Source organism: Vipera ursinii, assembly GCF_947247035.1.
Source record: "Vipera ursinii genome assembly, chromosome: 6".
Lineage (NCBI taxonomy): Eukaryota > Metazoa > Chordata > Lepidosauria > Squamata > Viperidae > Vipera > Vipera ursinii.
In genome coordinates this window covers 4,726,394-4,749,670 of record NC_139515.1, presented here as the reverse complement: position 1 = coordinate 4,749,670, position 23,277 = coordinate 4,726,394, and the positions used below count along the sequence as shown (strand labels likewise).

General features: G+C 46.7%; 1 protein-coding gene across 1 annotated transcript in view; it reads left to right on the top strand.

The window, feature by feature from the left end:
• The window catches only part of LAMB1 (laminin subunit beta 1), a 73,969-nt gene extending 51,675 nt beyond the window's left edge, over positions 1-22,294 (top strand). Inside the window, exons 24-33 of the mRNA XM_083366228.1 lie at positions 1,645-2,014; positions 4,387-4,571; positions 5,549-5,790; positions 9,961-10,164; positions 14,634-14,778; positions 15,951-16,158; positions 17,574-17,715; positions 19,163-19,339; positions 20,815-20,974; positions 21,773-22,294. Coding sequence (XP_083222354.1) covers positions 1,645-2,014; positions 4,387-4,571; positions 5,549-5,790; positions 9,961-10,164; positions 14,634-14,778; positions 15,951-16,158; positions 17,574-17,715; positions 19,163-19,339; positions 20,815-20,974; positions 21,773-21,906 — 1,967 coding nt within the window. The 3' untranslated portion in view covers positions 21,907-22,294. The remainder of the gene's footprint in view (positions 1-1,644; positions 2,015-4,386; positions 4,572-5,548; positions 5,791-9,960; positions 10,165-14,633; positions 14,779-15,950; positions 16,159-17,573; positions 17,716-19,162; positions 19,340-20,814; positions 20,975-21,772) is intronic.
• The last annotated feature ends 983 nt before the right edge of the window (positions 22,295-23,277 follow it).

Here is a 23,277-nt window from a genome sequence, read left to right as displayed (position 1 = left end):
TGATTTTTTTTTCTCCTCTCCTTTGGTCATGTCACTTCCCCCCCCCCCCAATTATTTGGAGAAGAACCTTGAACGGTCAAAGTGCTTGGAAGCCAGAAAGTTGTACGTAAAAATCCTGAAGGGTTTATCAACCACTTATACGATAAATTTATCGGGGAGTTTTGGATTAATACGCTGCCTTTCTAACAGCTTCCGTTTGCCAGAGGCCAAAGAAAATCGGAATGTCGACATACCTGCTTATGATTTCATTTGGATTACATTGCACAGCAACTGATAATTCACAGCGGTGGGAAGAAGATTCACATTTGTTTTGGTCTTTCTTTAAACAAAGTTTTTAAGCGGTAGCATTTTCCAGTTGTGTTTTCTCCTATCTGGCTGTTTGGGGTTAGACTTAACCAAAAAAAAAAATTGCTGTTGATTGCAGATTCCCACCAGGTCACAGATGAACGTGATCTAGAGCCATTTCTGTGGATGGATAATTTTGTCATTGATCTGAGTGGGACCGTGAGCTGTACTCAAAACGGAGACTTGGCATAAAAAATTGTATAAGAAAAAGAAATCTGAATGAAACCCATTTAAGAATGCAGTATTGCAGGCTAATTCTGCCGACTGCCATCAGTTCGATCCTGACCGGCTCAAGGTTGACTCAGCCTTCCATCTTTCTGAGGTCGGTAAAATGAGGACCCAGATTGTTGGAGGCAAATATGCTGACTCTCTAAATCGCTTAGAGAGGGCTGTAAAAGCACTATGAAGTCTAAGTACCATTGCCATTGCCATTAACATTATGATAAGTTCTGATTTTCCGTGCAGAAAATATTGGGGAGAGAAAAAACTCCTCTGTATCCATTTTTAAGTCCAACATAAAAGAGATTTTACAAGTCTTAATTGGAGCGTTGAAGACTTGAAGGTCTACCAAATGAGGGCACCACGGCTTGTATCTTAATGTCCTTCTTTCACATTCTCAAGAAGGAGGGGAGGGGGAATCAAGGTAAAATGCTAAAAGAAAATATATGCTAAAATGTTTAGCATTTTATTTATCTATTAAACAAGCCCATCCATCTCACCAGTAGAACTCTGGGCAGCGAGCAAAGATTGAAAACTTTGAAAAGTGCCTTATCCAAATCAGTTTTTTAAAAAAACAGACGTCCCGTATCAGAGCTACACTGATATGGAGAAAAGCCAGGTCTCCGAGGACTTGTGGAAGGATCAAAGCCATTCACATCTCCAGGGCAAATCTGTTCTATAGGTGTACAGCAGCGATGGCGAACCTTTTAGAGACCGAGTGCCCAAACTGCAACCCAAAACCCACTTATGTATCACTGGATGCCAGGTGGGCGTGGCCTACTGGGTGGGTGTGGCTGTGGTGGTCATGGAAGATTGGGTGGGTGTGGACAAAGTGGGTGTGGTCACCTCAATGTCGCTCGTGGGGAGGGACACCTGTGTGTGTGGGGCGGCTGGTTGAAGAGGTCGAACAGTTGCCACCTCCGGGGCATGGCACGGGTGCCCACAGGGAGGGCTCTGAGTGCCGCCTCTGGCACCCGGGCCATAGGTTCGCCACCACTGGTGTACAGGAAGGAGTGGCAGAACCCACTCCAGAAAGTTGATTGTCGTGGTTTCCACAGCCCAGTTTCATTTCTCCTTCAGCTTGTGAGTGTGATTCGCGAGGCATCCAGACTCTGCAGTGCCACCGGTCGAGTGGCCAGTGCATCTGTAAGGAAGGCGTCGAAGGAGCCCGTTGTGACAAATGCACCCGAGGCTACGCCGGAACATTTCCAGACTGTGCTCCTTGTCACCAATGCTTTGCTCTCTGGGATATCATCGTCAGCGAGCTGACGAATAGGACCCAGAGATTCCTGGAAAGAGCCAAAGTCCTGAAGATCACGGGGGTGAGCGGCCCCTACCGAGAGACCCTCAGCTCGGTGCAGGAAAAGCTGAACGAGATCCAGAGCATCATTGCTCAGAATCCTGCTACCCAGCCTCTTCAGAACATCGGCGACCTCTTTGAGGAGGCAGAGTAAGTAGGAAGAAAGGGAGGATATTTGTAGCTCCGGCGTTGACAGGAGGGCACCTCGATGCTCTCTGAGCTGGGTTGTTTTCCTGCAGACGTTTCACTACCAAAGTAGGTAACGTCATCCGTGCTAGAGTAACTATGGCGTACAGCAGAAAGAACGTTGCCTGCTGTTCGCCCGACCCTGGAGGACGGAGGGTCTTGTGGTTGAAGGATTTCAAGGAGAACTTGGGGAGAAAGAAAGGGGGCAAAGATGGAAACGTGGTGGCGAAGAATGGTTATTGTGAATTTGACTCTAAATGATGGTACCTAAGAATTAGCAAACGGGTGTTCTTACTGATTCCGTATAATTCCTTGTGTGTCTGATCACACTTGGCCAATAAAGCTATTCTATTCTATTCTATTCTATTCTATTCTATTCTATTCTATTCTATTCTATTCTATTCTATTCTATTCTATTCTATTCTATTCTATTCTATTCATTCTATTATATTATTCTATTGTATTCTATATATTCTATTCTATTCTGTTTCTATTCTATTCTACTCTATTATATTCTGTATTTCTATTCTATTCTATTTATTCTATTCTATTATTCTATTCTATTCTAATTCTATTCTATTACATTCTACATTCTATTCTATTCTATTCTATATATTCTATTCTGTATTTCTATACTATTCTATTCTGTATTTCTATTCTATATATTCTATTCTATTCTGTATTTCTATTCTATTCTATATATTCTATTCTATTCTATTCTATTTTATTCTATTCTATTCTAATTCTATTCTATTCTACTCTATATATTCTATTCTATTCTATTCTATTCATTCTATTGTTCTATTCTATTCTATATATTCTATTCTGTATTTCTATTCTATTCTATTGTTCTATTCTATACTATTCTATATATTCTATTTTATTCTGTATTTCTATTGTATTCTGTATATTCTGTTGTTCTGCTCTGTTCTGTAATTCTATTCTATTCTATTCTATTCTATTCTATTCTATTCTATTCTATTCTATTCTATTCTATTCTATTCTATTCTATTCTATTCTATTCTATTCTATTCTATTCATTCCAATATCTATTCTATTCTATTCTATTCTATTCTATTCTATTCTATTCTATTCTATTCTATTCTATTCTATTCTATTCTATTCTATTCTATTCTATTCTATTCTATTCTATTCCATTCTCTATTCTATTCTATTCTATTCTATTCTATTCTATTCTGTTCCAAATTCTCTTCTCTTCCTCTCCCCTCCCTTCCCTTCCTTCCCCTACTCTGCTCTGTACTAGTTTTCGTTCTGTTCTTCTTCCTCTTTTCAACTGGGAAACCAAAATGGCAAGGCTGATGAGTCTGTCGATGTAGGAGACGAGCAGGCCCAGCTGGGAAGTGGAGTTAAACCTGCCAACTCGGGGTAAATTTGCTTCACAGCCATTTCTCCTAACATTTCTGTGACTGCGTATTTTACAGACTTTCTGGAGACTTTAAAAGCCTCCATTGTGCAACATTTGCCTTCACAGAATGCGGCTTATGTCTTACGGCTTATGAAAAAAGTTCCTAACACAGATGGTTTATTATGTGAGGCATGAAACAAAATTAGGGACGGGACCATGAGCCAATGTAGCATACGTCATTGGCAATATTCAAGCACATTACGGCAGCATTATGGAATGCAGATGGTTAAATCTCCCAGAGGTGTGCTGTTTTCCCAAGCTTTTTCCCCGTTTTGCGTTCCTGAAGCAACGATCAGGCAAAACAGACACCCCGAAATGCACCCAACGATGAGGAAAGAACACCATAACACAATGCAGATAGTCCTCGACTTACAGCAGTTGATTTAGTGGTCGTTTCGAAGTTACAAGGGGACTGAAAAAAAAGGGATTCAGGACCGTTGCCGCATCCCCAGGGTCAGGTGATCTATATCTGGATGTTTGCAAAACGGACTCATATCTGTGATGGTCGCCGCGTCCAGGGGATGCGCCGTGTCCGTGGAGAGAGGTTTTTTCACGGACCAGAAAGTGTGGTTTTGTGTGCTGCCTGCACCCCACGGATGGGGCTTTGCTTGTTTGTGCGGGCCGGTTACTGGACCGGGGGTGGGGGGAGGGGTTTGGGGACCTCTTAACAGCTGTGGCGAGAAAGGTCGTAAAACGGTGCAAAAAAAAAATCACCTGAACCACTGTCTCAGTGAGCAGCAGAAAATCCGAGCTCAATTGCGGTCGTACAATTGCAGCCGTACGTTCCTACGTATTCTACCCTGACAGGGAAGAAGGGAAATCGTTTGAAATAGGTCTTTAGATTCTCGGCAAACCGGGTTTGCGTCGCGTTGCAGTTAATGGCGGGTTTTTTTGGGGGGGGGGTTCACAGGAAGCTCAAAACAGACGTGGCCCAAAAGATAACCGAAGTCGAAGAAAAGCTATCTGGTGTGGCGAACGAAAGCGGCGCCGTGGAGGCCGAACTGACGGCTTTAGAGGCAGACGCGAAGAGCTTACACAGCGCTGTGAAGGAACTTGCCGAACAGCTGGAGTTCATAAAGATCTCTGATGTTCGAGGTTTGTATTTTGAGAGCTCGAGGAATTTTGGCTGAGTAAATCTGGCTTTGACTCAGAAAGGAAACTGTGGGAGGGTCCCTAAGCGGATCTGTTTCATGAACATTTCACAGGATCCAACCCAAACGAAAGGCCTTAGGGAGGATCGGGCTTGGGAAGCGGCGAAATCTTTTCAAATTGATGCACGTCACCTGGATTTCTGTGAAACCAGCTTAACTGGGTTTCATTGGCCATGCTTAATCCTGGCCGCGTCGTGCATTTAATTTCGTAGACAGCTTCTCCAAACTACAAGGAGACCTCAACTTACAACCATTCATTTAGCAACCGTTCAAAGTGATAATGGCACTGAAAAAAATGACTTGTGACCGGTTTTCACACTTACGACCATTGGTCATGTGATCAGAATTCGGATGCTTGACAACCGGCTCACATTTACGACGGTTTCGCAGTGTCCCAGGGTCACCTGATCCCTTTTTGTGACCTTCTGACAAACAAAGTCAAGGGGAGGTGGGGGGAAGCCAAATTCCCTTAACAACCGTGTGACTATTTTAATCTGCAGTGATTCATTTTACAACTGGGGTAGGGAAGGTCATAAAAAAGGGTCAAACGGCACTTTAACAAATTTCTCACTTAGCGACCTGCGTTTTGGGGTCAATTGTGGTCCTCTCTCGAGGACCTACCTGTATTTAATGACAGTTGCCGTGTCCTGGATTACGTGATCCCCTTTTGCGACCTTCCGACACGCAAAGTCAGTGGGGGAACTTCATAACCGTGGGACTTGCTGAATAGCTGCAGTGACCGACTTTGCAAGAGTGGCGGGAAAGGTCATAAAACGGAGCCAAGCTCACTTTAATCACTGTCTCGCTTAGCGACAGAAATTTTGGGCTCCCTTGTTGTAAGTGGAGGATTACCTGTATTACCGCCGTAAAGGCCAGATGAACGTGGCTGGCTCAACCTGTCCCACCTCTTGACGGTTTCAGGCGCCCTGGACAGCATCACCAAATATTTCCAGATGTCATTGGATGCTGAAAAGAGAGCCAACGCCTCGGTTTTGCTACCCGGAAGCCTGGTTGAACAGTCGGCCGAAATGCGCCTGGAAGTGGAGAGCTTGATCAACGACACCAAGGCTGCGTTCAAGGCCGCCCAGGAAGAGCAATCCCGGCTCTTGGACGAATTAGCCGGCAAGCTGCAAAGTCTGGATTTGGCTGAAGTGTCGGAGAAGGTAGGCAACCCCTCCAAAGGCCGATATCTGAGCTTATTTGGACAAGGGGCGAAGAGTTTGGGAAGGGGTGGATGTGAACAGGGACCGATGTCAGGAATAAAGAATAAAAATGGTTGCGTAGTAGGTGAGGTGTCTGTGGAGATGTTCGGTCGTCCAAGGTCATGGTTGTCCCTAAAAGGTGCTTTTAAAACTCCTAGGAGCTGGAGCAAATAACGGGAGCTCACCCCATCCCGTGGCACTTGGGTCTCGAACCTGGACTGGCAGCTTTTCAGTGCCTTTAACCGCTGAGCCATCGCACCGCACCCTCTCCTCCCCCCCACCCCGCAATTTCATTTAGATTTCACTGAATATCTCATCTGTATCCCAAAGTTGCTTTTTTCAAGAGGCAACTGGACTTCCTTGGTTTTTTGCTTTGAAGACGTTTCGCTTCTCATCCCAGAAGCTTCTTCAGCTCTGGCTGGATGCTGGGGAAGGGAAGGATTCCTATTCCTGGCAGACAGCTTGGTCCTTTGCATTTTTTTTTAGAGAGCCGTTGAGGCCACTTGGAGGTTTATCGGGGTCCTCAGGGTTACCCGAGCAGTGCAAAGGGGCGTGGAGCCTTCTTGGAACTGCTGAAAAGACCGTGTTGTAGACTGGAAATAGACGGTGTTGTATCCCTTCCCCTTCTGTTGAGAGAGGGCTGTTGAATTTTGACATAAATGACCTCTTTGATCCCTCTTTCCAACCAGCCGTCTGGCTTGTCCAAAATGTGGACTTTGTAGTAATCAAGAGAGTGGCCTTTTTGTCTTTCAAATGCAGGTGGACTACTTACTACTGCATCCTGTCCCGATGGGTATGTTTTCAAGCTCCACCAACGCGTGGCACAGCCTAGGAAAACAAACCCATCAGGATGAGATTCCACCTCCAAGTCTCCAAACGGTTGCCTTCAGCAACCAGCCCCGCCCACACCTTCCCCTTTTATTATCTGTCCCAAGGTGTGGCTTCTCACTGCCTTCTCCTCCTCTCACTGAGTTGCCTCATTGATTTTCTCTGCTCTACTCTGCTAGATTGCCTTCTGCTTCTAGCGTCTCTGAACAGATTCAGCTGTGACTCCTCTGACTCCGACACCTCGTGCTCACACAGCTGAGCCTCATGAGGAACATGACTGGAGGGGCCAGGCTGAGAGTCCTGCAGTGCATCAGAGCCTCCCTCTGACACTGAAGGCTCTCCAAACCCCTCCTCCTCCTCCTCCTCAGATTCATCGGACTCAGCTGTTGGGAGCACAGGCTGACACTGAATCACAACAATATCAATCCTTCCATTCCCCACCATCCAGACCAGGGACGAAGAATCTTCTTGGATGAGAAGCGAAACGTCTTAGAAGCAAAAACAAGGAAGTCCAGTTGCTTCTTGCGAAAAGCACCTTTGGGATACAGATGAGATATTCAATGAAATATAAATGAAATTGGGGGGGGGGAGAGGGTGCGGTGCGATGGCTCAGTGGTTAAAGACACTGAAAAGCTGCCAGTCCAGGTTCGAGACCCAAGTGCCACGGGATGGGGCGAGCTCCCATTATTTGCTCCAGCTCCTAGGAGTTTTAAAAGCATGCAAATGCAAGTAGATTAATAGGTACCACTTCGATGGGAGATAATGGCGTTCTGTGTGCCTCGGCCTATAGTCATGCTGGCCACATGACCACAGAAGCGTATTCGGACAACGCTGGCTCCCTTGACTAAGAAAGGGAGATGAGCCCCGTGCCCTAGAGTTGGACAAGACTAGTCAGCCGAAAACATTGCCTTCGATAAATGAAATGCCAGATAGATTGCCATGGATTAGAGCATCCTCACGGTCACGCGATCCAAATTCAGCCGCTTGGCAACCGATTCCTATTTATGACCGTCACGGGATCAATTTCTTTGACCTTCTGGGGAAAGCCAGATTCACTTCACAGCCCGGTTGCCGATTTTACGCCTGCAATGATTCACTTAACAACTGTGGCAAGAGACGGTGCAAAAGAGGGCAAAGCTCACTCAACCAACGTCTCGCTTAGCAACCGAAACCTTTGTTCTGTACCAGCCTGCTACCGGCCCTGCAGCAAAAGTAGGGACAACCCCTTTACAAACAGCAAGAGGCTGGAATAAAGCCTGCCAAATTTATTCACATAAAACAGAGCAAGACAAGACACCAACCATAAAACACGAGCTAAGAAGCAGGAACAATCCAAGCGGTTGCCTTCAGCAAACCAGCCCTCCCACACATTCCCCTTTTATACAGTTCAGGGCGTGGCCTCTCTGTGCCTCCTTCCGAGGTGCCCCATTGCCTTCCTCTGTTTACTCCTGACTGACTGCCTCCTGCGTCGGGCGTCCTTGAACAGGGCCAGCTGTGGGTCATCTTCATCCACGCTGTCAGGCTCGCACAGCTGGGTCTGCGTCGTGACCAGATGAGAGGGGCCTGGCTGGGGGCTCTCATCAAGCTGTCCAATCCCCTCAGCAAGCTCTTCAACACCCCCCTCCTCCTCCTCCTCTGAGTCGTCCGACCCAACTGCCGAACCCACAGGCTGACCCTGAATCACAACAACCTTGAGGTCCGTTGGGGTTGGTAATCCGAGGACTTGACTTATCGATCTGAGAGTTTTCGGCATCTCTCCTCATTTCCCACAGCAAGGATCTTTCTTTTGAAAGATAAAGATAAGTCAAGTCTTGAAAAGCAAAGGCGGGAGCTGAACCAGCAAGCCCACATAAAACCCTAGGATTACACTTGAGAAATTTGATCAGACAAAGATGATCTTCTCCTGTGATGCCAAAATACCTTCCAGGGGGGGTGCAACATGTCAGCAGCATTTCCCAATTACCACCCACCTGGTGACAGAAAAATAGGAAAATTCGCAGAAGGGCCCACCCAGGATTATTTATTTATTTCTGCATTTTCTCCAGTCTTTTATCGGGGAACATCTCCAGACTCGGCTTCCAACCACCCAAGATAAAAAATTAAAGCCAAAACAAAAAATAAAAAATGCGAAGGAGGAGAAAGCGAGCTGCAGAGAATAATAAAAACAAGCTCAAACGCAAAAGTCACGTCAGGATGTAAACACTTTTTCCTTTTTTTTTGAAAAGGGGATGGATTAAAAGGCTGTGGGAAAAATGGAAACGAAGAGGCTTCGGGCCGGCAAGGAAAAACGTGTGTCGTAGGTGCCTGGGAGGATTTAAAAAAGAGGGTGCATTTAGACTACTGTAGGTAACTTCCTACTAAGCCTTGGTGGAGCAGTGGGCTGATGCCTCCTTAAGTAACACCAGCTGCCTGCAATTAGTGCAGGTTCGAGTCCCACCAGGCTCAGGGTTGACTCAGCCTTCCATCCTTCCCAGGTAGGTAAAATGAGGACCCAGATTGTTGGGGGCAATTAAGCTGACTTTGTAATAATGCCGCTTGGGGGTGTGTGTGAAAGCCCTAATAAGCAGGCATATACATAGAATGAAGGCTACTGCTAAGCTTGTAAGCCGCCCTGAGTCTTCGGAGAAGGGCGGGATATAAATGGAATTAAAATAAAAATAAATAAATAAAAGAACAGAGGAACAGGATATGATTTGCAGAGCCCGACTTTAGACAATGTTTGGTCTAGTTTCAGCTGAAAATTTGTGTATTTATTACCTCTATCCAGACACGGCTTCAAAGTGCTCACTTGTCTCACTTATTAATTTGTTGAAATCCAGGAATCAAATCGAACGACTCTCTCATTCCTCCAGTTTCAGATAAATGTTAAATGTCCTGGGGAGTAAAATGCTGGTAGTCCTCAACTTACGCCCCAAAATTCCCGTCGCTAAGCGAGACATTTGTTAAGTGGGTTCTGCCCCATTTTACGACTTTTCTTCCCTCGGCGGTTAAGTGAACCCGGCTTCCCCCCGTTGATTTTGCTGGTCAGAAGGTCGCAAAAGGGGATCCCGTGACCCCTCCTGGGGACACTGCCACAGTCGTAAATACGAGTCAGTTGCCAAGCATCCGAATTTGGATCGCCCGCAACGGTTGTTAAGCGTCCAAATTAGGGGGTCACTGGTTCCCTTTTTTTTTTTACCCCCGGCGCTGTTGTAACTCTGAGCAGTCACTAAAATGAACCGTCGTAAGCCGAGGACTACCTCCCATGCTTTACGGAGCTGGCTCTTGGCTGTTTGGGAAGCGTTAACCTCTTTTCCACTGCAGGTGTGCGGGACTCCGCCGGGGGCGTCTTGCGTTGATTCCCCCTGTGGCGGGTTGAGTTGCCAGACTGAAGATGGGATGAAGCATTGCGGAGGGCCCGGGTGCCAAGGCCTGGTGACGGTGTCCCGCGGCGTCTGGCAGAAAGCCGTCGATTTCGACAGAGAGGTCTTGAGTGCTCTGGCGGAGGTGGAGCAGCTGTCCAAAATGGTGATTATTTAAGATGGCTCAGCCACCAACCACTGGGAAGTAGGTGTGTGTGGGCCAGTCAGGGCGAGAACCAGCACGCGTTAACGTTCTGCATGATGGGTGCCCCGTAAGTGCCTTCCGAACACTATTCGTTGTGCAGTCGCCAAGTCGTGTCTTGACTCCTCGTGGCCCCATGGTGCACAGCATGCCAGCCCCACCCACCCCACCCCGGTCCTCCACCGTCTCCTGGAGTTTGCCCACGTTTCCGTTCGTTGCGCCGATGACCCTAACCTAACCATCTCCTCCTCTGCCGTCCCCTTCTCCCTTCCCCTTCCATCCCTTTGCCTTCCACCAAGAGCCTTGGTGGAGCAGTGGGCTAATGCCTCCTTAAGTAACACCAGCTGCCTGCAATTAGTGCAGGTTCAAGTCCCACCAGGCTCAAGGTTGACTCAGCCTTCCATCCTTCCCAGGTAGGTAAAATGAGGACCCAGATTGTTGGGGGCAATTAAGCTGACTTTGTAATAATGCCGCTTGGGGGGGGGGGGCAAAAGCCCTAATAAGCAGGCATATACATAGAATGAAGGCTATTTATTTATTTATTAATGGGATTTATATCCCGCCCTATCTCCCGAAGGACTCAGGGCGGCTAACAACAGAACATATAATAAGTACAGAAATTAAGATAAAAATAAAATTAAAATCATCTGTGCAATAAATTAAAATTAAAAACTAAAATTAAAATTAAAAATTGTAAATATAATTAATTAAAATGCCTGTCAGTCCAGGTCAGCCTGGTGGAATAGGAGTGTTTTGAGGCCGCGGCGAAAGGATTGGAGATTTTGGGTCATCCGAAGCTCAGGGGGGAGCTGATTCCATAGGGCTGGCGCTCCCACAGAGAAGGCCCTCCCCCTGGGGGTCGCCAGCCGACATTGCCTAGCTGACGGTACTCTGAGGAGGCCTTCTCTGTGTGAGCGTACTGGGCGATGGGAATTCGTTCCCGGCAGCAGATGGTTGCTAAGCACATTGATTTGTGCTTAGATTGTAAGCCGCCCTGAGTCTTCGGAGAAGGGCAGGATATAAATGGGGTTAAAATAAAAATAAAAAAAATAAATCTTTCCCAACATCGGGGTCTTCTCCCAGGAGTTTTTCCTCTCTCCTCATTTGGTGGCCAAAGTCTTTTGAGTTCAGCATCAGTAGCCAGCACTCCAGAAGACAGGCCTAAGATACAGGAGGATCTGAACAAACTGGAACACTGGGCGCTATCTAACAAAACGAAATTCAGTGGTGGAAAAAAGTGAAGTTCTACATTTAGGCAAGAAAAACTGAATGTACAGGTATAGTATAGGTCAGGGGTAGGCAACCTCGGCTCTTTTATGACTCATGGACTTCAACTCCCAGAATTCCTGAGCCAGCCATGCTGAGGGGAAAGGGAGAGGTTTCCAAGCTGAGCCATGCTGGCTCAGGGATTCTGGGAGTTGAAGTCCATGAGTTGTAAAAGAGCCAAGGTTGCCTACCCCTGGCCTAGGCCTAGGCCACTTTATGACTTGTGGACTTCAACTCCCAGAATTCCTGAGGCAGCCACGCTGAGGGGAAAGGGAGAGGTTTCCAAGCTGAGCCATGCTGGCTCAGGAATTCTGGGAGTTGAAGTCCACGAGTCATAAAAGAGCCAAGGTTGCCTACCCCTGGTATAGGTGGTACCTTGCTCAATAGTAGCAACTGTGAGAGGGATCTTGGAGTCCTAGTGGACAGTCACTTAGATATGAGCCAGCCGTGTGCTGCAGCTGCCAAAAAAGCCAACACAGTGCTAGGCTGCATTAACAGAAGGATAGAATCAAGGAGAGAAGCAACCTGGAACTAAGGAGGAATTTCCAGGCAGTGAGGACAATTAACCAGTGGAACAACCTGCCTCCAGAAGCTGTGGATGCTCCAACACTGGAAGTTTTTAAGAAGAGACTGGACAGCCATTTGTCTGAAATGGTATAGTGTTTCCTGCCTGAGCAGGGGGTTGAACTAGATGACCTCCGTCTCTTCCAACTTCATTATTATTATTATCTGTCCTTCCCAAGGACAGTGAGGGTCAGTTTCCTTTTGGATCGACCGATTGGGTCTCCTGACAGTTTGAGTCTTCTCCAGCACCGCCATTCGGAAGCACCAATTCTCCGACGCTCAGCCCTCATTGTGGTCCAACTCTCGTAGCCATACGTCACTGTTGGGATGCTCATAGCTTTGGCCCGGTGATATAGCTCAGCGTTTCCCAACCTTAGGAACTTGAAGATGCGTGGACTTCAACTCCCAGAATTCCCCAGCCAGCATAGCTGGCTGGGGAATTCTGGGAGTTGAAGTCCACGCATCTTCAAGTTCCTAAGGTTGGGAAACGCTGATATAGCTTATTGTTAGTCCCTGACTTGTGACCCATTGCTTAGCAACTATTTAAAGTTCCCAACAGAGACGTAACTCAGAGTTGACGTTCTGATGGTCGCGTCCTCGGCCATGTGACCTCACTTGTCACCCTTTGCAACATCCCACGGTCACGTGACCGTGTTTTATAAGGGTTTTGCCCCAAACTGGCATTTACATCCATTCTGGGGGCAAAACTGCACCCTTTAGAGCAGGGGTCCCCCAACCCCCAGTCCGTGGACTGGTACCGGGCCACGGCAGGCCAGCAACCGGTCCTCACAAACAAGCAAAGCCCCATCCGTGGGATGTAGGCAGCACACAAATCCACACACTCTCCAGTCTGCGGAAAAACCTCTCTCCACGGAAGCGGTCCCCGGTACCCCAAAAGGTTGGGGACCTCTGCTTTAGAGAACTTTTCGTTCACAATAGCTGTGATGTGCCTCACAAAAAGCTTGTATAAAATCAGGCCAGGCACGTGACTAACTTATTTTCCAGCTCTAGAGTGGAAGCACATTTTACAAACATCCCGAGTTACAACAGGGATGGGCAGGCTCCATTATAGTCGCAAATTGAGGATTGTCTGTATATACTGTAGATATTTGCCTCTGTGAAGAAGATGCCTGCAGAATTAACAGTCACGGTATAAGAGAGTTGGAAGGGACCTTGGAGGTCTTCTAGTCCAACCCCCTGCTCAAGCAGGAGACACTATACCGTTCTGGACAAATAGCTCTCTAATTTTTCTTCAAAACCTCCAGTGATGGAGCACCCACAACTTCTGAAGGCAAGTCGTTCCGCTGGTTAATTGTTCTCGCTGTCTCTTGTTGATGTTCTTCTACCCGTTATTTCTTCTCGCTGCCCTCAAGTTCTTTGGAGAATAAGCTGACCCCGTCTCCTCTGTGACAGCCCCCCAAATATTGGAAGATTCCTATTACCCTTAGTCCTTCTCTTCCTTAGACTAGGCCAGGGGTGGGCAACCTTGGCTCTTTTATGACTCGTGGACTTCAACTCCCAGAATTCCTGAGCCAACTGTGCTGAGGGAAAATGGAGAGGTTTCCAAGCTGAGCCATGCTGGCTCAGGAATTCTGGGGGTTGAAGTACATGAGTCTTAAAGTTGCCAAGGTTGAGGACCCCTGATATAGGGCAGAGGTGGGCCACCTTGGCTCTTTTATGACTTGTGGACTTCAACTCCCAGAATTCCTGAGCCAGCCATGCTGAGGGAAAATGGAGAGGTTTCCAAGCTGAGCCATGCTGGCTCAGGAATTCTGGGAGTTGAAGTCCACGAGTCATAAAAGAGCCAAGGTGGCCCACCCCTGGCCTAGGCCTAGGCCGCTTTATGACTCGTGGACTTCAACTCCCAGAATTCCTGAGCTAGCCACAGTGAGGGGAAAGGGAGAGGTTTCCAAGCTGAGCCAGGCTGGCTCAGGAATTCTGGGAGTTGAAGTCCACGAGTCATGAAAGAGCCAAGGCTGCCTACCCCTAGGACTAGACACACCCATTTCCTCCACCATGGATCATATCCTCCTGTCCCCTGGTCATCCTTATTGCTCTTCTCCACGCTTTTTCTGGAGTCTCGACGTTGTTTTGTTGAGAATTGTCCAGAGGATTCTTAAAAATCACACTCAGAGCTTCAGGAGCAGTTAAGGCCATGGTGGTGAACCTGTGGGCACACGTGCCACTGGTGGCACGCACAGCCTTCTCTGTGGGCACACGCGCCGTCGCCCCAGTCCCAGGTCTTCAGCTGGGTTTTATAAAACCTTTTCAATTTAGGCCTCCACTGCCATATACAAAAAAAAAAGGTTCAATCAATCAATCAATTTCAATTTCTCACGGGGGTGGGGGAAGAAAACATCTTGCAAAGTTGGAAGTGATTGATTGAACTTTTTAGTCCCACCCAGTCTGCCGGTGACCACCGTAGCCACACCCACCCAATGGGCCACGCCCACCTGGCATAAGTGGGTTTTGGGTTGCCGTTTGGGCACTCGGTCTCTTAAAAGGTTCGCCATCACTGAGTTAAGGTCTGCGTCGGTATTCCTTTTCGACGAGAAACGGGATTTGCTAGCCGTTGTAAACACAGTCCCGCTTACTTCGCGTAGGTTTCGGAAGCCAAACAAAGGGCCGACGAAGCCAGGCAGAACGCCCAAGACGTTTTGCTGAAGACCAACGCCACCAAGCAGCAGGTCGACAGGAGCAACGAGGATCTCAGAAAACTTATCCAGCAGATCAGAAATTTTTTAACGAGTAAGTAATTATTTTAAGGCGGCTTCGGGTGACTGGCGTGGACCTCTCTGTAGAACGGCTTCCTTTTTACAGTTACGACCACAGTTGCGAGCCCAAAATTTAGGTTGCCCAGTGAAACATTGGTTCAGTGAGTTTTGCCCCATTTTACGACCTTGCCACAATTTGTTAAGTGAATCACTCCAGTTGTTCAGTTAGTAACACGGCTGTTAAGTGAATCCGGCTTTCCCCCATTGACATTGCTTGTCAGAGGGTCAACAAAAGGGGATCCCGTGACCCCGGAACGCTGCGACCGTCATAAATACGAACCCGTTGCCAAGCCTCTGAATTTTGAACACGTGACCATGGGGATGCCTGCGATGGTCGTTAAGTCTGAAAAACGGTCATAAGTCACTTTTTCCAGTGCCGTTGTAACTTCAAACAGTCACTTAGCGAACTGTTGTTGTAAGTCAAGGACTACTTTATCACTTTTTCCCTTTTTTTTTTTTTTGGGTCATCAGATTTTGGACATCTTGCCAAGCCTCTGCATTTTGATCATGTGACCTGGGTTTGCTGACCCTCTGTGCAAGATTTGCAGCAGTATTTGTTGCAAATTATGGAGTGTATCTCTATAAACAATGAATCGGAGACTGGACGCATGGAGACAAGATAGCTATCTAGTACCAAGTCAGATGTTTGGTTGTCCTACCTTAGTATTGTCAACTGTGGTTGGCAGGGATGTCCACTATTTCAGGAAGCTTTTTCCAGCTTGGCTCTGGAAACGGCATAAGAAGCACCTACTTGCTCACTGAATAAATGATTCCTCACCTCAGTCTAGGCCTCGAAGTCCTGGAGGAGACCTCCCAGGTCTAGAACGGCCCGCCGTAAATGCGTAGATGCCACTTCTGGAAGTCCGTTCTAGGCCTCGGAGGAATGGAGGAGGCCTCCCAGGCCTAGAATGGCCCCTCGGAAGCGTGTGGATACCACTTCCGGGAGTCTGTTCTAGGCCTCTGAGTCCTGGAGGAGGCCTAGAACAGCCCACTGGAAGTGCATGGATGCCACTTCCAGAAGCCCGCTCTAGGCCTCGGTGGCCCAGGCCTGCGTCCAAGAAGAAAACCAGTTGTTCAGGTGTTTGAATTCCACCGCTGCCCTCTTCCCTTGGCTCAGTCTCGGCTTTCTGTTCCTCGTCCCGACAGAAGAGGGCGCCGATCTCGATAGCATCGAAGCCGTCGCCAATGAAGTTCTCAACCTGGAGATGCCCAGCACACCTGAACAGCTGCAAACCCTGGCGGATAGCATTCGCGACCGTGTGGAAAGTCTGTCTGATGTGGAGACCGTCCTTCAGCAGAGCGCTGGAGATATCGCAAGGGCGAAGGCGTTGTTAGACGAAGCTAAGAAAGCCAGGTATGAAGAATACGCCATGTTTGTTTGTTTTATTTCCTGTAGTAGACAGTTGCAGAAATCTTAAGACTGTTCTTTCATGGGTGTAATTAAACCTGGAAGAGGTAGATGTCCGCGGAGAAGACAGATGGGTCAACCTTCAGGGTTTCTTCAAGGAGAAGGACTCCCCCACCCCCCATTCACTCAATGGGTCTGGCTGGAATTCTTAAAGATACCCAGCTAGTTGCAGCACGGGCCGTCCTTGACTTACGACCACAGGTGAGCCCAACATTTCTGTTGCTAAGCGCGACATTTGTTAAGTGACTTTTGCCCCGTTTTACGACTTTTCTTGCCGTTGTTTCATTAGTAGCACGGTTGTGAAGTGAGTCTGCCTTCCCCCACTGACCTTTCCCGCCAGGAGGTCGCAAAAGGGGGAATCACACGACCTGGGACACTGCAACCGTCATAAGTATGAGTCGGTTGCCAAGCACCTGCCTGTTGATCCCATGACCGTGATGGTGCCACACAGGTCATTAGTGTGGAAAACGGTCATCAGTCAACTTTTTTCAGTGCCGTCGTAACTTCGGCCACTAAATGAACTGTTGTAAGTCGAGGACTACCTGTATGTTTATAATTTTTTTTTACCTCACTGCTGCAGTTAAAGGGTAGTAGGGAAACCCTGGAAAGACTGACTAAGAATGTGGTTTGGGATGTTTTAATCTCTACGTGTCCCAGGGCAAATTATCTTCACAGATTTGAGGATTCCAGTCTCTCAGCATCTAAGCCAGTGCTGGCGAACCTATGGCACACGTGGGCACTCGGAGCCCTCTCTGTGGGCACACGCGCCTCGCTCTCTGGCTAAGTTTTCGCCGGAAAAAGCCATTTCTCAAGCCCCTTCCTAGCCAACACAAGCCTCCAGAGCAAGCGTGCTGTTTTCAGCCTTGAATTATATCAAATCTGACACCAGAAACAGACTAACAGATGGCCTGAGTGCTGCACGTGTTGCTCTCAAACGTACAAAGTATAAGCCAAGGCTAGACAAATGATCAGCAGGCATACAACAGCAAAAATCACATTCATTGTTCAAAAGCGTGCCAAAGGCAAACTTTTACCTTTCAGTAAAAAAAGTTGCTTGTGTCATTGAAAGCTTTGTCGTTGTGTTTTTCTTTTAAGACAAAAGATGTTAGTGTAGGAGTTGTTTTTTTTTCTAAACTAAAACCTCAGTATTCAGATTCAATTGCCGTGTTGGCACTTTGTGATGGGTTGCAGTTTGGGCACTCGGTCTCTAAAGAGGTTCACCATCGCCGATTCTAAGCTGATCATGAAATATTGCTAGAAAATAAACACAAGGCGCAAAGTGAAATGGAGACCTGTTCTCCGAACTAGGAGCCAATCCTCGTTTTAAAAAGAGTCTAACGTTGCTAATCTCCATTGATCAGCAAAAGCGCGACGGACGTGAAAGTCACGGCGGACATGGTCAGAGAGGCCCTGGAAGAAGCTGGTAGAGCCCAAACGACAGCTGAAGATGCCATCAAACTGGCAGAGAAGGACATTGAAGGAACGCAAGGCTTGCTTGCCTCCGTAAGTTTTAGATTTTCTAATTTGGAAAGAGTTAAGGACGTTGGTATTTAGCAAGATGACAGGGGAAAATGCGCCGTTCACGTTATTTCCTTGGGCTTGCGTCTATCTTGTGCGTGAGCCCGACTCTTCATGTGCTTTGAGATCTAAATAAGACAGGTGGTTCCGTTAAGTACAACAGGTTGAGGACTCTCTGTGTAGGAAAACTTACTGTGGATTGGAAGTTACCTTTTCCCTTTTGCAAAATGGGCTTGAGGTCTGCACTTCATATTATGAGGAGCTAATTTCAACATAGGTTTTTTTCATCAAGCAAGGTCCCAGTTCTGGCTAAAGCAGGGGTCTTCAAACTTGGCCCTTTTACGACTTGTGGACTTCAACTCCCAGAATTCCAGGGGTCTTCAAACTTGGCCCTTTGATGACTTGTGGACCAACTCCCAGAATTCCAGGGGTCTTCAAACTTGGCCCTTTGATGACTCATGGACTTCAACTCCCAAAATTCCAGGGGTCTTCAAACTTGGCCCTTTGGTGATTTGTGGACTTCAACTCCCAGAATTCCAGGGGTCTTCAAACTTGGCCCTTTGATGACTTGTGGACTTCCAGAATTCCAGGGGTCTTCAAACTTGGCCCTTTGATGACTTGTGGACTTCAACTCCCAGAATTCCAGGGGTCTTCAAACTTGGCCCTTTGATGACTTGTGGACTTCAACTCCCAGAATTCCTCAGCCAGCATGCCTGGCTGAGGAATTCTGGGAGTTGAAGTCCAAAAGTCATAAAAGGGCCAGGTTTGAAGACCCCTGGGCTAAAGTATGGAAACCTGGGGGGAGGGTGGGGGGTGGAATTCACACACAAGATGGTTGATGATTCCAAGTTTAGGTGTAAGAATGAGCAATAACAATTAGGAGGGACCTTGGATGTCTTCTAGTCCAACCTCCTGCTCGAGCAGTAAACCCTATAACACCTCAGGCAAATGGCTGTCCAGTCTCTTCTTAAAAACTTCCAGTGTTGGAGCATTCACCGCTTCTGGAGGCAGGTTGTTCCACTGGTTAATTGTTCTAACTGTCAGGAAGTTTCTCCTTAGTTCTAAGTTGCTTCTCTCCTTGGTTAGTTTCCATCTGTTGCTTCTTGTCCCGCCTTCAGGGGCTTTGGAGAATAGATTGACCCCCTTCTGCTGGTCACAAATCTAGTCACAACCTGGAACAGGTTAATGCAAAAAAAAAAAAAAGAGTGAAGTTGGACTAGAATCAAACTTCCCTTGCTATTATCGTCTTGACCTTTGGGAGAGCTTGACCTCAACTCCTAAAATGTAGGGCCTGTTGTGCTGACCTGCTGTCTGAATGGCACGTAAGCAAGCAGAAAAGGAACGTCCAAATACAGGCCAAAGTTATATTTCTGGGAAACCGGGTGCCCTAACCACGCCTGTTTCTCCTCTTCCTTCATCCGTTCTGTGCTAGATCGCCTCCGAAACCGGCTCCGTGGAAGATCGCTTGGGGAACGCGACCCAGCGCATTGCAGAACTAGAGAAGAACGTGGAAATGCTGAGAGAGAAGGCTGCGACCAACACGGAGGGTATAAAAGCCGCGGAAGAAAATATCGCCGTGGCTAATCGAACCGCCGCAGACGTGCAAAAAGTGAGCATTGAAACCTTGCAAGGGCTTTCCGACATCCTGGGGTGCTATTAGGTTCTTCTGAAGACAGCGCTCATCCCACGAAAAGCTCTTCCGAGTTCAAAGCTTTCAGGTGGCGGGTTTGAATAAGGCGAGGCAGCGCTGGCCAAGAGAGAGAGAGGCCGAATGAGGAAAGAAAGACGGTGGCACCACAACACAAGCCCCCAGCCCTTTGGGTGTGTGTCTCTGCGTGTGTGGTGTAAGATGACATGCCATTGCCAAAGGGGTGGGCTTTCCGGTGCGATGGTACAATGCCGCTTCTGTCGTCTTGATGAAGCCAGCGCAATCCTACTGACACCCGCGATGCAAAGTCAACAGTTCATGAGGAAACCAGCAGAGTTAGCCAGGCGCTTCTTAAATCAATCGCTAAAAATGCCCAGAGTTATCCCGTGGTAAGATAAATTTTACAAAGAATGGAATGGAGTGAATAGATTCGAATAGGGAATTGAATAGGGAATAGAATTGAATAGAATAGGGAAAGGAATGGAGTGAAATGGAATAGAAATAAGAATAGAATAAGAACAGAATAGAATGTAGAGAGAATATAATAGGATAGGATAGAACAGAACAGAACAGAACAGAATAGAATAGAATATAGGGAATGGAAAGAATAGAATAGAATAGAATAGAATAGAATAGAATAGAATAGAATAGAATAGAATAGAATAGAATAGAATAGAATAATAGAATAGAATAGAATAAAACAGAACAGAATAGAATAGAATAGAATAGAATAGAATAGAATAATAGAATAGAAAATATGGAATAGAATAGAATTACAGAATAGAATGAATGGAAATTAGAATAGAATAGAATAGAAATTAGAATAGAATAGAATGTAGAGAATAGGATAGAATAGAATAGAATAGAATAGAATAGAATAGAATAGAATAGAATAGAATAGAATAGAATAGAGAAGAAATAGAATAGAATAGAATAGAAAATATGGAATAGAATAGAATTACAGAATAGAATGAATGGAAATTAGAATAGAATAGAATTAGAAAAGAAAAGAAAGAAATTGAAATAGATGGAATGGATGGTGATAAAGTGAGTCACTGCAGTCGTAAAGCAAATCCATTCTTCCGAATGTGCTTTTTTTTTTGGCTGGAAACCTGTAAAAACAGTCACAAATTGTGGTCATGTGAACACGGGATGCTGCAACCGGCTGCAAATGCAACTCAGTTGCCAAGCATCAGAAAGGCAATCATTAAGAGACCACAGGGAGAAGGTGGTAGTAGTAACTTTTGAGGACAGGTCTTAAGTAGCTTTTTAAAAATCTTTTGAATGGTCATTAAACAGCCTATCGTTAAGTCAAGGACTGCCTGTATTAAAGGCAAGAATGTTTTAGCAAAAAAAAAACACGGAATACCTGAGTCATTTGGGGGAAATATTAACACTTTCCACTTCTCTCTCTCTCTCTCTCTTTCTCTCTCTAGATACTAGATGACAGTGTGAATGAGAAATACAAAACGGTAGAAAACCTAATTGCCAAGAAAACAGGCGAGTCTGCAAACGCGAGGAAGAAAGCAGAGGAGCTGCAAAACGAAGCTAAAATTTTGCTAGAGCAAGCCAACAGCAAACTTCAGCTTCTCAGAGGTATGCAATGTGTGGGAAGGTCTTGCCAGCTTCTCTTTAAAAAAAAGAAAAGAAAAAAAGACCGTTTTCAATTATAGAAGAGTCCACTGGCGTTTTTAATGGCGTAAAACATCCACCATCAAAGTAAAGCTTTTTTTCCTCTTTAATGAAGCCAGGGAGAAAAGAGTTGGTTGGCAGGCTTGAAAGAACTGGGGTGACGCAGTGGTTAGAAGGCAGTATTGCAGGGTGACTCTGCTAACTGCCAGGAGTTTGATCCTGACCAGCTCGAGGTTGACTCAGCCTTTCAATTTTCTGAGGTGGGTAAAATGAGGAGCCAGGTTGTTGGGGGTCAACGTGGAGCCTTGGTGGAGCAGTGGGCTAATGCCTCCTGAAGTAACACCAGCTGCCTGCAATTAGTGCAGGTTCGCATCCCACCAGACTCAAGGTTGACTCAGCCTTCCATCCTTCCGAGGTAGGTAAAATGAGGACCCAGATTGTTGGGGGCAATTAAGCTGACTTTGTAATAATGCCGCTTGGGGTGTGTGTGTGTGTGAAAGCCCTAATAAGCAGGCATATACATAGAATGAAGGCTACTGCTAAGCTTGTAAGCCGCCCTGAGTCTTCGGAGAAGGGCGGGATATAAATGGAATTAAAAAATAAAAAATAAAAAAACATGCTGACTCTCTCTTAGAAAGGGGCTGCGAAGCAATCGATAAGTCTTAAGTGCTGCTGCTACTCCCGTCTTGAGTGAATTCCTCAAACTACCCCCCCAAGGGTGTTGCTGCTAAAACGGCCGGCTTTTTTTCCTTCTCCTTGCAGAATTGGAAGACACGTATGAAAAAAATCAAAAAATCCTGGAAGACAAAGCCAAGCAAGTCACGGAACTGGAAGAAACCGTCCGAGGCCTTTTGCAAGCCATCAGTCAAAAAGTCGCAATTTATAGCACCTGCTAGAAGAAATTGGCAAAGGAAACGGAAAAAGGGGGGGGGGAAAGAAAACCCAAAAAATACATTTCATCGGATGATGGGTCTAAAACCCGATCACGCCACCCGTCATGACCCGACTCGCCATTTTTCTTGTTTTGTAAAATAAAATGCTACTTTGTAACCAAGTATATGCCTCATTTAACCCTAGTTAGCCTCATTCCGAGGTTACTTTTTATTATCCGAAATAGTAAATTAACCCTTTGAAATCTGCTAATAAAATCCTGGCATCAAACGTGAGGGTTTTAACCACTTAATTTTGACTCGAAGCAAGCCCAGTCTTCCGATAAAACAATCCAAGCGCATAGCCCAGGGCTTTTCAACCTTTTCACCTGTTGTACCACTTTTAGGATATGGCAACATCCGAGGACCACCGGTCGCCTAGCAAGGTGTCAAAAACTTGATGACCAAAAAAAGTAAAAAAAGTGAAGTACAGGTAGTCCTCGACTTACAACAATTCGCTTAGTGAGTGTTCGAAGTTACAATAGCACTGAAAAAAGCGCCCCCCAAGCCACAGCCGAGCAAGACACCTGCCTGCCTGCCTGGCGGTGCTCTTCCTCCTGTCCGAGCTTTTCATTGTTGTGAGCATTTCTGTTGAGGATTGGCAGCGGGAGTGGAGTGGGGGGTGTTTGGTTTTTATTCCCCCCCCCCATCTGCTGGGTGGTTGCAGCAAGTTTTGGTCACTTCACATGACCCTGGGATACTGTGACCGTCGTAAATATGAATCAGTTGCCAAGCGTCTGAATGTAAATCACAAGACCCTGGAGATGCTGCAACATTCCAGCTGATCGGCGCTTCTTCTGGGCTCAGAAGCGCCGGGATCAGCGCAGAGCTCCAGCTGGAACCTGGCGCTGATCCTGGTGCTTCCGCTGAGCCCCGACAGCCCTGCAGCTCCAGCCGTCTCTCGCTCAGGCTTGTGCGGTGCTGCCACCGGTTCAGCTCATTCCCCTCCCCCACTACTTCCACTAGGATGGTTGCGTACCACCTGCCAGGTGCCCATGTACCACAGGTGGTACCCGTACCACTGGTTGAAAAGCCCTGGCATAGACCGAACAGTCTCATGTCTTTGAAAAGAGGGAAGTTGAAAAATGTCTGATCGGGGCAAAGAGAAACACACCTTTTACAAGGAGGTGTTAACTTTTGTGGAGTGAAATCTATTGTGCTTGAAGAAGGGACCTTGGTTGATTGGCTGGGAGCCTGCTAACCACACAGCGTGCCAGGAAAGAATTTTAAAGCCACAACTGATCAATTAAATTAGCAAGAAAGAGCAACTTCAATCTTCACCCTAGTCCCAGCCAGCACTAGAAAAACGGTGGCAATTCTGCAGGTGTGAACAAAATT